At 45.0% G+C, this 12,304-nt stretch overlaps 1 protein-coding gene across 2 annotated transcripts in view; it reads right to left on the reverse strand.

Moving 5' to 3' along the window:
• Positions 1-12,057, reverse strand: part of PSTPIP2 (proline-serine-threonine phosphatase interacting protein 2) — a 65,227-nt gene extending 53,170 nt beyond the window's left edge. For both annotated transcript variants that reach the window (XM_067545365.1, XM_067545364.1), the window contains exon 1: positions 12,002-12,057. In XM_067545365.1, the coding sequence (XP_067401466.1) occupies positions 12,002-12,034 (33 nt within the window). In that variant the 5' untranslated portion in view covers positions 12,035-12,057. The remainder of the gene's footprint in view (positions 1-12,001) is intronic.
• Positions 12,058-12,304: the final 247 nt, after the last annotated feature.

A 12,304-nucleotide genomic window follows, 5' to 3' on the forward strand; every position in this document is an offset into this window, starting at 1 on the left:
CATGATTATTTTAAAGGTGACTTGCAAAGGATGCCTCTGTCTTTTATTTACGTGATTATTTATTACTCTTATTATGTTTATTGCAATAGCACTTAGGAGTGCTAGCCGTGAAGCAGCATCCCACTGTGCTAGGAGCTGTACAAATGCAGAACAAAAGGATGGTCCCTGCCCCAGTCTAAGTGTAAAGCCATGCCAGTGTAACCTAAAGGTGTGCATTTAAACCAGTATAGTTAAACTGGTGCAAATCCCTGTGCACGACCCTCCTGTTCCATTATAAGAGTGTTTTTTTTCCCATTTGATCTGGAGTTAATTAGGAACAGGTTTAAGTTAAACCAGAATCAGCCACTCAACTGAACTAAGAGAGGTTCCAGCAGGATTTGCACTGATTTAACTAATTTACCTTAACCAGTGCAGGTCTGCGCATAGACAAAGCCTAAGACAAGAGAGAGCAAGTGCATACAGACACAGACGGGAGGAGTACGAGGAAAGAATGAGACAAAGCTGCTCAGTATGACAGGCCGTGGTCTCAGCCCTGCAACCGTCTAACAACAGTCAAGCCTTGGAAGGCATCACAGCAAAGGAGAGTTTCAAGGAGGAATGGGAAGAAGGAAAAGGAGGGGAGTTTGTGGATGAAGGGAGGTTTTGATTAACAAAGGAACCCTACAAGACTTTTTGTTGTCTGTGGCAGGGAGGTACAGGAGAACGGTTTGGTTATTTTTAAACTTTACAGATATCAGGGAAGTCCAGTCTGATCTTCCCTAGTTTTACTGAAGGCCATCTTGGGGCTCTCAGAGATAACTACTGGGAGCTCTAGCATGTTAATAAGGGGCAGTGGTGGTACATCTTTAACAAGGACATTCTTTCTCCCTCCTGTTTATTAAGCACTGGAGTTAAATGGGTGTGAAAATCAGAGGTTTAAATAGTATTACTCTGAATCCCTTCCACCCTCCATAGCTCAACTCAAGGTGAAACCCTAACCCTATTAAAGTCAATGGGACATTTATCATCAAGTTCAATAGGGTTAGGATTTCACCCTCAGTCCCTTGCTTTGACACAATTTCACCAGTTTCCCAGCAGAAAGTCTTCCAGGGCAAATAATACCTGAATTTCTAAGTAAACTAACAAGCAAGTGAGGGGAAATGCTTTTTGTTCACAAAACCTTATATGATCTATAAAGGGAGCCTTAATATAGCACAATTCTCACCTCCCAACCACCTTTTTAGCTCTCTGCTACAGCTATTAACAGAAACCCAGAAATGCTATTTACAGAATTATCCATGGAAACTTTAAACAGACAATTTCAAGGTGACAAAGCAGCAGCTGATGTTTCCAGATTCTGCAGAAGATACACAGGATTCCAAACAAATGGAAACTAACATTTCAGCCATTTCAAAAACCACACTAAAGGATCAAAGCAGCAAGGAGCCATTTATCAGGAGTGGAGGGCACCTAGCTTCCAGGTCTGCGGTATTCTACGTGTAGAGAGCAGTTTGGAAAATGCAGTTTTCATGCTATGGAAAATTGAAACATTTTGATCTTGACTGGGATAGAAAGGAGAAATATTGACATGACAAAAAGGAATTCTGAAAAGTTTCAAACCAGTAAAGGGAAAATGTGGACATCTTCGATCAAAACAAAAATTGTCATCACTAATCAACATAAAAGAGCACCACGTTCCAGTTTTTAAAACCAAAAAAAAAAACCCTAGAATGCCACAACATTATATTTTTAGGTCCAAATAAAAATGGTCATTTCATTATGAAATGTTGACTAAAACCAAAGATGTCTATTTCAACATTATGTGTTAGAAACTGAAATTAACATTCCCACCCCTAAAAATAAATGTGGTTGTGATAAAAAAAAAAAAAAGCATATTTTTCCGTGTGAAAACATTTTGCATGAAAAGTGTTTACCAGCGCTAGATGTGTCAATGTGTGCGTGTGAGATACACACTCTCTCTCTCTCAGTTCTCTCTGGCTCAATGAATAGATAAGTATTTTATACAAAGAGGAACAGCATCAACCAGAGAGACTGAGAGCAAACCAACCCCCAATACCCTATATCCATGGATAGCGCATGCCCTTGTCCCTTGCCCTGCCCCTTACGCCCAAGGACCCACCCCACACTCCCACCAGCGCCCAGAGCAGCCCTAAACCCCGGCCAGCATGGTGGCGCCCGGAGCTGTCCACAGAAGCCCCAAGCCCTGGCCGGTCAGAGGAGCTCTGAGCCTTGCTGTGGCCTGGCCCCCCGGCCTCTATTCCTCGCAGCCCATGGTGTGGGGGCCTACGGGAAGAGGCAGAGCAGGGACAGGAAGAGGCAGGGCCACCACAGCCTAGGCATCCGGTGGCGGAGCGGTGGTGGCTGCGCCAGGGAAGGCTTAGCCTTCTCTGGCCTATTATACCCACCACCCATGCCCATCTCCCAGTGGTTAGGGCACTTACCTGGGAGCTGGGAGACATGGGTTAAAGTCCCTGCTTTGACTCAGACAGAGCAGGGATTTGAGCCCAGGTGGCTTACACCCTGGATAACTGCTCTGACCAGTGGGTTTATGATGGGTAAGTATATGATTCGGTCACGGATTCCCTGACTTCGGGGGCAGGGCTGGAGCAGCTCCCGAACAGCAGATGGATGGGCAGGCCCGGGACTGCCAAACCGCTGAGCCCGCAGGTGCAGTGGCCCAGATTGGGAGAGCCTGCCTGGGGCTGGAGCAGCGGCAGGACTGGTTCCCTCCTTCCCCCAGGGTATCTTTAATAAACATCCAGGACAGGTCGTGGGCTTCTGTGAATTTTTGTTTATTGCCCGCGCCCTGCCCCTGACTTTTACTAAACATACCTGTGACCGAATCTTAACCTTAATGATGGGAGGCTAGCAGCACCGTTCCGTTTTGTGCAGGGCCGGATCCTGCAGTGATCCCAGGTGGTGTCTGAGCAAGTCCACCAATTCAGGCGCCACAGGCAAGGGAACACCGAGTTTGTGAATCCTCACAGGGTTCGGGCATGCATTACAGGCCACACTGCTCAGTGGTGGCAGGACTTAGATGGCTCTGGGCGTGCCCAGCTGCCTACATTTCTGCCTCTAAGGCACTTTAGTGGTGGAAACTTAGGCACTTGCAGGGTTAAACTGCAGCTAAGCAGTGTTTTTATGTCTGCCAATGGCATCTACACATTGGCCTGAGATGCCCAAGTCCCTCTTGTGAATCTATCCCCTGGGCTCTGTTCTGGACTCTTCCACTCACTGTACAAGCCTGAGCTAAGCCCTTCATCTACCTGCCCTGCAAAACAGGGATAATAATTCTTACCTCCCTCGCAGCACTGCCAGGCTAAAGCTTCTCAAGGGCTTTGACGTGAGAAGATGCTTGATAAAAACAATGCAAAGACACGCTATGCTCCAGCATTTACAAAGATAGGAGAGTTTGTAATAGAATCAATGAAGTGAGAGGACAGGGAATGTTTTCAAAACCACCTCAGAGGTTTAAGAGGCTATGTCCCATTTTCAAAAGAGAAGCAGACACCGAAGTCTCATTGAAAGTCAATGGAACTTAGGCCTGGTGGATATATAAAACTTCTTCAACCTAGCTACGTCACTCAGGGGTGTGAAAAATTCCTAAGCCCCGGTATAGACACTGCTAGATTGACAGAAAAATGTTTCCATCGATCTGGCTATTGCCTCTCAAAGACAAAACCCTTCTATCGCTGTGGCAAATGTCTACACTAAATCACTACAATGCCACAGCTGTGTTGCTGTAGTGTCTGTAGTGTAGACATACCGTTGGATTCCTCATTCACTTACAAACTTTTGAAAACTTTACCAGGCATCTTCTTCTAAAGCATTTTTCCATACAATCTACAGATAAATGCATTGTTTAAAATCACGCAAAGCAAGATGACTAAAGGGTTCAGGACTGCATTCCAGTAGGTTATCCTTTAATTGTTTTATAGCAATTTAATCTTTTTTGTTATTAATGGTTTGATTTACAGGCATCCCAAGATACTAATCAATATCCAGTTAGGAGCCAAGTGTTTGACTGCCAAATTACTTGAAATATTCAGGGAGGTGGGGGGGGAACTGATTTGCAGAGAAGCGAGCACAGAAATCCAGGAAGTGATAATAAATTTAAAAAAAAAGAACAGGCCTAAAACTATGAGATGAAAATGACAAGTTGCAAAATCTTTGCTTGCTCAATTCACAGCAATTGCTTCAGGGAGGGCCAACAGGAAATAGAAGGTTGGGAAAAAAGATATTGCCTTCAGCAGGTTTCTGTTTTCATTTAAGTTCCATTTGTAGAGGCAGTTTACATTAATAACTGATCTTTCACTTCTGGGTTCTGAAGGAGTGTTGCTTAGTGAAGGACATAACTAAGAATTTCTGACACAGCTTATGTCGACAATGCCTGAGGTCAATATGGGGCTTTAGAGACAAGGAAGAGACCTCTCTGCCTTATAGAGTTTACAACCTAAGTTTAGACCTAACAGGAAAACTGATAAACAAGGTGGGAGTGAAGGAAAGGGTAATGAGAATAACATCTCCTCCACAGGTCCACCAGCACGGACTTAACCTGAGACATTCACCCTCAAAGCATAGGCCTCTACCACTGGACATAAAGGAATAACTTCATTAGCTGGTAGCAGTAGTAGACACCTCGATAAAGTAGCCACGAGAGGGGCACATCACATGCATGTAATCAGAATCTGTCAAGTTGGTTAGTTATTCATGCTTGAAACAGCTGTGCTACAAAAATGTTTGTTTATAAGCTACAGTTATGACAGTTGGAGAAAAGTTGTGGGAACAGAGATGAAGAAAAGAGCACGAAGAGCAAAAGGGAAGAGAAGAAAAGTACATGGATAGGGGAGCAAGTGGATGAGACTGGAAACAGGAGGGGGCTGTGAGGCATGGTAGCAAGTGGGAGAAAAGTAAGGTGAGGTAGTAAGGGATGGTGTCTGATCTAAACTGTGTCCTAGTTAATTTATAGTTTCCACCTCCGTTGACACCTCTATCTAATATTTCTCAGATGAAAATACATAAATAAATGTCTATGGCTGTTCTTTGAATTCTAATGTCACACAAGCGTATCAAAGATAGACAGCCAGGCAGATGGTGATACAAATAAAGCGGTTCAGATCAAAATCAACCGGAAGTTGGTTGGCTTGGTTAACCATGTAGTGACTTTGAGTATTCATCTGCCTCAAACATGTCTGGGAAAAAAGACATCCACTCAGATGGTGAACAACACACTCTCCTGGGGTAGCTCATCTTGGACCTTGTGTTTTTGACACACAGCATTATACAATTCAGTCACACCAGAAATTAGAATCTAATCCACTGTCCTTCCGTTCTTGATCAGTGAAGCATCAGAACACTTTCCTCCTTTACCACAACGGTCACAGAGACTTTTGGAACAGGTCAATCAGGAGGTCCTCGCTGCGCACAGCTGGAAATTGGCGAATACCTGTGCCATCCAGAAGGCCTCACCAGCCAACCAGTATGCAGCTTTGGACAGTCAGCATCCACAGCTGCACTTTAAGGGATACTTTTCTTGTACCTGCTGTCATCCAGTCATGGTTGCTCCGACTGGTCTAAATGAAGAACCTCTGTAGCCATAATTTGCCACCAATGTGACTCCACTCTCAACAGCCACAGTACAAACAGAACTAACTCAGTGTTTGTTTTTGTGATTTTTAGTCTAGCCCTTCCTACCCACCAGTCACGATGCTGGTCTACCCTACAGACTCCATCCTGGCCAACACCAGTGGATATTATAGCTGCCAAGTTTTTTAGTGCAGACACGGCCTTACAGAGAAGTTGTTAACTTCTGACTCTCCCATGGTATCACCCTCACTGATCACAATAGGTCAGTAGGGTTAATGGAGAAAAACTCTTCTTCCTCTTGCTTTTTTCAATAAACAAAGAGGACAAAATTAAAGGAGGAAGTTGGAGCTCTGTCATTGCATGCAACAGCTAGCACAGTAATGATACACATGTAACCTGCTGAAGCAAAGGGGCTGAGAACCTGAAACAAGGCTTCCAAATCCCTCTTTAAATTTACTTTGTTGGATTCTCCTTCCATCATTTATTCCCTTCCCCCACCCATCTGCACCCCCACCATACACTCCTGGCCAATCTTTATTGTGTGATTTATTATGTGAGCGTAGCACAATGGGGCCCTGATCCTTGATTGATGCGTCTAGGTATTACCACAACACAAATCAAAATAAATAATAATGCACTGTAACCATCTAATCCTTGGTTCAAACCGGTCATCTTCAGTCAGGTAAAACTCCTATTGACTGCACTAAGAATTTTGCCAAGGTAAATACTGAAAATTAGGGGGCTAAATGTTGGGGCAATTGTGGCAGAAAAGGAGATTTTATGCATATATGGTGGACATCTGCAGCCTTCGGCGAGTATTGAATGCAATCTGTAACCAAATATCACAAATTACTAGATATTAATTACCAACTGATCCTTTGGCAATCCCCTGGGGCTTCCCACAGAAAAGGGTCAAACACAAGGAAGTGAAGTATTAACCTCTTATCTGCTAATAGTTGATAAGCTATTGGTAACTTCCCACTGGAAAATTAAAAATATTCCAACTCTAAAGGAATGGTTCAAACTAAGATGGGAGATGGTTGTTATTGAAAAATTAATGCACCAATTATGTACACAGGAAAACAGACAGAGGACAAATTGATATGTAGATATTTGGTTATCATTTATTCAATACTCAAATCAAGTACGTCTCCCTGCAAAAAAATACCTAGCGTGCCTGTGTGATTTGTTTGAATATTAATATTTGAGAGAGACGCTTGGTTTGTCATCAGAGATTTCACTCTGTTTAATCAAATCCCTAGACGTGATGTGTCATGGGCAGTGTAAAGACGCTCGCTCTGTAGCATGGTAACACCCTGTCAAATAAAGCCATCCAGTGATTATGGTACTGTCCAATGTGTCTTTGAACAAAAGCTCATGGTTGTAAAGATTATTGTGTTGGCGCTGATATCTGCATGCCGAAGCTATGCAAACCTGTCGAAACTTCCTAAATACAGAAATAGTTACAAAAACAAACCAAAAAAACCATCAGCAAATCCCCCACCACCACCACCTCCCTGCAGATTAGACTGTATGTGTCCTGGGATAGAAGCCCAGCCTGTTCATAAAGTGCCCCAAATAGCAGGATTAAGAATCCAGCAGCATTTCCATTAAAAGCCTGGACATTTAGGTGTTCAGAACTCAGAACCCACCATAAAACTTCACATCAGAGTGAAAGGGGTCAGCAATATAGCAGAACTGAAACATTTTGAAAAGGAGGGGCTGAGGAGGGTGGAATGGATTAATGTACAACTGCAATCAAATCAGGGCCCAAGCCTCTGCAGCATGGGGGACAGGTCACTTGCTGATGGAGTCTCTGTACCTTGAAGCCTTTGAGGATTTCAGTAACTCAGTCAGAAGTTAGGGGTCTATTCCAGGAGCGGGTGGGTGAGGTTCTGTGGCCTGCGCTGTGCAGGAGGTCAGACTAGATGATCATAATGGTCCCTTCTGACCTTAGGGTCTAGGAGTCTATCAACACTTAGGATTGAGGGCGGTTCCACACTGAAAACTGACATCGGCCAAGCGACGTCTCTCAGGGGTGTGAAAAATCCACCCCCCTGAGAGTTCTAGCTATGTCCATCTAACCCCCGGTGTAGACAGCACTAGGTCAACAGAAGAATTCTTCCATTGACTTAGGTCCCACCTCCTAGGGAGGGGGATTAACTACAGCAAGGGGAGAACCACTCCTGGCACTGTAGTGAGAATCTACACTGAAGCGCTGCAGCTACACCCCTGTAGCATTTTTAAGTGTAGACACAGCCTGAGGGTAACTTTACTACTGTGAATCGTGCCACTGAATTCCATGGTATCACTCACATGATCTGGCTAAGTGCTGGCTGGATCACAAGAACGGCCATACTGTGTCAGATCAATGGTCCATCTAGCCCAGTATCCTGTCTTCTGACAGTGGCCAACGCCAGGTGCTTCAGAGGGAATGAGTGATCCATCCCCTGTCACCCATTCTCAGGCTTTACGTGACACTCAATAAAAAGAGCATGACTCATGCATCTTAAGACATTCTATAGTCATTTATTTTTACATGTGTTGGCTAGTTGAACAGATCAAAAATGTTATGTTGAACTTTTTTCTCCCAATGGAAAATTATCTTTTTGACCAGAATGAAAACTTGCACATACATACACGTGCAAACAAAATTTCAACCAAAATTAGATGTGTATATTTTAACAAAAAAATTAGAAACACAAAGTTTTGAAACTTTTGGGAAGGTTTTGTTTTGGTGGGTGGGGGAGGAGGGGAGAGAGAATACTCACTTTTTATACCCCACCCTCCATCATTCTAGCTGGAAAAAAAAAAGATATTTTTGCCCCACTGACAAATTTTTAATTTTTTTTTAAGTATTTAAAAATTTCAGAAAGTTTTGTTTCAGAAATTCAAGAAATGTTCATTTAAAAAAATTCACTGGAAGTGTCAAATGAAATTAATTCTTTTCATTCCTTTCAAAATACTTCACAAAATCTATTTCTCTTCCCCCCGCCCCACCAGCTTCATTGTTTAACTTTATTCCTTTAGGATACTTCCTAACTGAACTGCAGCAGATCTTCTCCAGGTAACAAAAGATTAGTCAGGAGAGACCCCACTACAGCACTGGGCTGCTAAATTCAGGAGAAAAAGGAGAAGCCGTTGGGGGGGGGGTGGAGGGGAAGAGGTGGGTGCAACTGAGAACTTATCTGGGAGGAACTGGATCCCAGCTAGCCACGTCAAACACATTGCTAAACCAGTGCCGCAAGCCCTTTCGTCATTGAGGAGCTCTGACACATCAGTAGGGGGACAGAGAGGAGGACAACATTTCCAGAAGTGTCCAGCATTATTATTTATTCTTTGTATTGTGGTAACACTTGGGAGCATCAGTTCTGGACCAGGACCCCACTGTGCTAAGCACTATACAGACGCAGAACATAAAGATGGCCCCTGCCCCAAACTGTTGACAATCTAATTAGTTTTGGGTGCCCAGCTTCCTCCCGTCGCCCTCCAGGGCCTGGTTTTCACTGATATTCAGAACTTCCAGCACTTTTGGTTTCCAAGTGGAATTTAGCACATTGCATCTCAGAAAAGTAGGTCTTTGGCGGTCTCAAGCGGGCCATGCAAAACCTGAGGCCTCCCAACAAGAACTGTGCGAATCTCGGATTGTTCAGTTCACTTTGATTTTTTTTTTTTTTTTTTTTTTGGTTTCTTTGTAACGAAACAATTTGGCAAAAAGACACAAAAACATTTCAGGGTGCTGGAGCCGCATTGTTCCTTGGGAAAAAAAAGTTTTGGGTGAAAATTTTCAGTGGTGACTGAATGGGAGGGGATGATCTGATGCCCTACTTTTAACTTAAGGGCTTGTCTCCACTGCAGCGTTAGCGCAGGACGTGGCTTGAGTGCTGCCCCTCAGCTGACTCCTGTCCACACACAAAAAGCTCTAGCTGGATGCTGCTGTAAGCTCAAGCTCGCTGGCCCTTCAGGGGGTGGGTAGCGAAGCTCGAGTGCTGCTCATGCGCAAGCTAGTCATGCAGGAGGGATGCCGCTCCTCTGCGCTGCTAACCCAACCCGCCTGGGTCATTTCGCAGTGTGGCTGCTGTCACTCAAGCTAGGCTAACTCGACGGTAGCTCACCACAGAGTCAAGACATCCCCTGAGTCCACAGTGACCTCAGAGCAAGGCAAATTGTCCGGATGCAGGTTTTTCAAACCACTTCTACTTTCCCACACATGCACCTGATGGCACATTCGCCCCACGCTGCCCTTTCTAAAATCCTAGGGGTGAGGAGGAACTTGAATGTACCGTTTTCAGGGGTGTTTGTTTGTTTGTAAACACACAGCCCTGGATCCCACAGACCTTCCTCTCTGCAGAGGAAGTTCTGTTGCACATCTACAAAACAAAGAGCAAGATAAAACTGGGTGTCGTTTAGAGCTGAAAAACGGAGGTGAGACACAGACCAAGGCTTGTTTTCATAATTGTTTCCAATATGTGCTTTGTATTTACATAGGAATGGTGCCATGCTAGGAGACAATGGACCCATTCTAACACTCAGCATTGCAAACCACAGCAGTCACATTCAGCTAATCATCCATCCAACCTCTGCACGGAGTTCGAGCAAGCTGCTCTGTGCTTCTCAGGCAGGCTAACCTCCTTGGAAGGCCAGGAAAGCATCATGAGCTCCATCTTACAAATAGGGAATAGCAGCACCAAGAGGCTAAGGACAACATTTTCAGAAATGGCCACCCATTTTGGGTGCCTCTGTATTAGGGAGCCCACCTCCACATACCCTGAGCCTGACTTGCATAGGCGCCACATACCCACTTCTCTGACTGCCTTCCACTGGCCAGAGAAGTCACCACATGGCCCGCCAAAAATTAAGGAACTCAAAGATGAGGGAAAAATTTAGGCGCAAGTGACCTTCCTAAAGTTCACACACCAATTCATAGGCACAAGTGACTTTCCGAAAGATCACACACCAATTCAGTGTAAGAGCAGAGAACCAAACAGAAGCGTGTCTAGTTCACTGGTCTAGTTAGACCCGTGTTTCTCAGCCAGAGGGTTCTCAGAGGTCTTCCGGGGGTGCATCAACTCATCCAGATATTTGCCTAGTTTTACGACAGGCTACAGAAAAAGCACTAACAAAATCAGTACAAGCTAAAATTTCACAGAGACAATGACTTGTGTGCACTGCTCTATATACTATACACTGAAATGTAAGTACAATATTTATATTCCAGTTGATTTATTTTATAATTATATGGTAAAAATGAGAAAAAGTCAGCCATTTTTCAATAATAGTGTGCTGTGACACTTCTGTATTTCTAGGTCTGATTTTGTAAGCAAGTAGTTTTTAAGTGAGGTGAAACTTGGGGGTACGCAAGACAAATCAGACCTCCTGGAAAGGTTCAGAGCCACTGGATTAAACTATATGGAAGGACCAGAAAGTCAGTTTCCATCATCTACCCTGCCCCTGAAAGTTACACATGCAGCACCGAGCCTGACCCAGTACATTATGATGTCTCCAGTGGAGAGACAGCTCATGGGATCAATTGGAGGGAGCAACTTGTAGGATTGGGGCCATAGTTTGTAAGAGACCTTTTGGAATCTGTGAATGAGAAGCGCTCTCTAACTGGCCGTTGTTATTCCTGTGTTACCTGTCAGGAATGCACTCTGAGACACAGTTTAACTGAGGCGTCACAGAAATAAAGAGTGAAATCCTGGCCCCAAGGAAGTTAACAGCAAATCGCCCATTATCTTCACTGGGGCCAGGATGTCCCGCAAAGCACGTACACAGAAAGATGGTGTTACCCACCACTGAACTGCAGCCACTTCTGGGGTGCAACACAGCCACTGCTGGACAGTGCACAACAAAAGCCACACAACAGTAAATGAAGAACACACTACCCAGGGGAAGCAGCAGCATACAGTATCCAAACGCCACAGCCCACTGCAGTTTACTGCCTTGCTGGCAGGCACTTTTAACCCTCAGCATTATTTACTTTCTGAGCCGCATAAACCCTGGCGTGCTGGGCACCAGAGGGGGTCACCAGGATGGCTTACATTAAATTACAGCATCTGCCCTGGAGCCAGCCTCTGCCTGCCCCAGCTGTGGAGAGGAGGAAAGAAAGCAGGGGAGGAAAGGCGAGGACAGGAGCTCCAGACCACGGAATGAAACTTCTCCTTAGAAAGAAAAATGCTCTGAGACAGCAGGTGTGAAAAATCAAGACAGAAGATTGGGGGGGGGGTCATAGGCACCTATATAAGACAAAGCCTAGACTATCAGGACTGTCCCTATAAAACCAAGACACCTGGTCACCCTACTGGGAAATCAAGAAAAGCCCAGTTTGCTGCTGGCTCCATTCCAGCTTCTGGTTCCCAGCGCCAGCGGTTCCCCCCACCCCATCAGCTGCCCTCCACAGAGCTCCCCCTCTCACCCAGAAGTTCCCCTTGAACAGAGTCTCCTTCATGGTGCAGGAAGGGAAGCAGTGGCAGATCCCCCCAGCTGCTGCAGAGAATCTGAGCCACCCACACCCAGCCAGTAGCTTTTTAGTTCCTCTTCAATCCCTGCTGTCTGCCACTGGCTCCTCTGGGTCCTAAACCCCAAATCAATTTGCCTGCCACTCTCCTTTCTCCGCTCCTCCTTGCAGAGCCAGAGAGCATGGGATTGCAGGGCTCCAGGCTCAGCAGGACATTCCTCTGGCCAAGCTCCCTGTATTTCTGGGCTTGTTTCCTTTTTA

Source organism: Emydura macquarii, unplaced genomic scaffold (genome assembly GCF_026122565.2).
Source record: "Emydura macquarii macquarii isolate MOO-44397 ecotype Brisbane River unplaced genomic scaffold, CSIRO-AGI_Emac_v2 contig_1045, whole genome shotgun sequence".
Lineage (NCBI taxonomy): Eukaryota > Metazoa > Chordata > Testudines > Chelidae > Emydura > Emydura macquarii.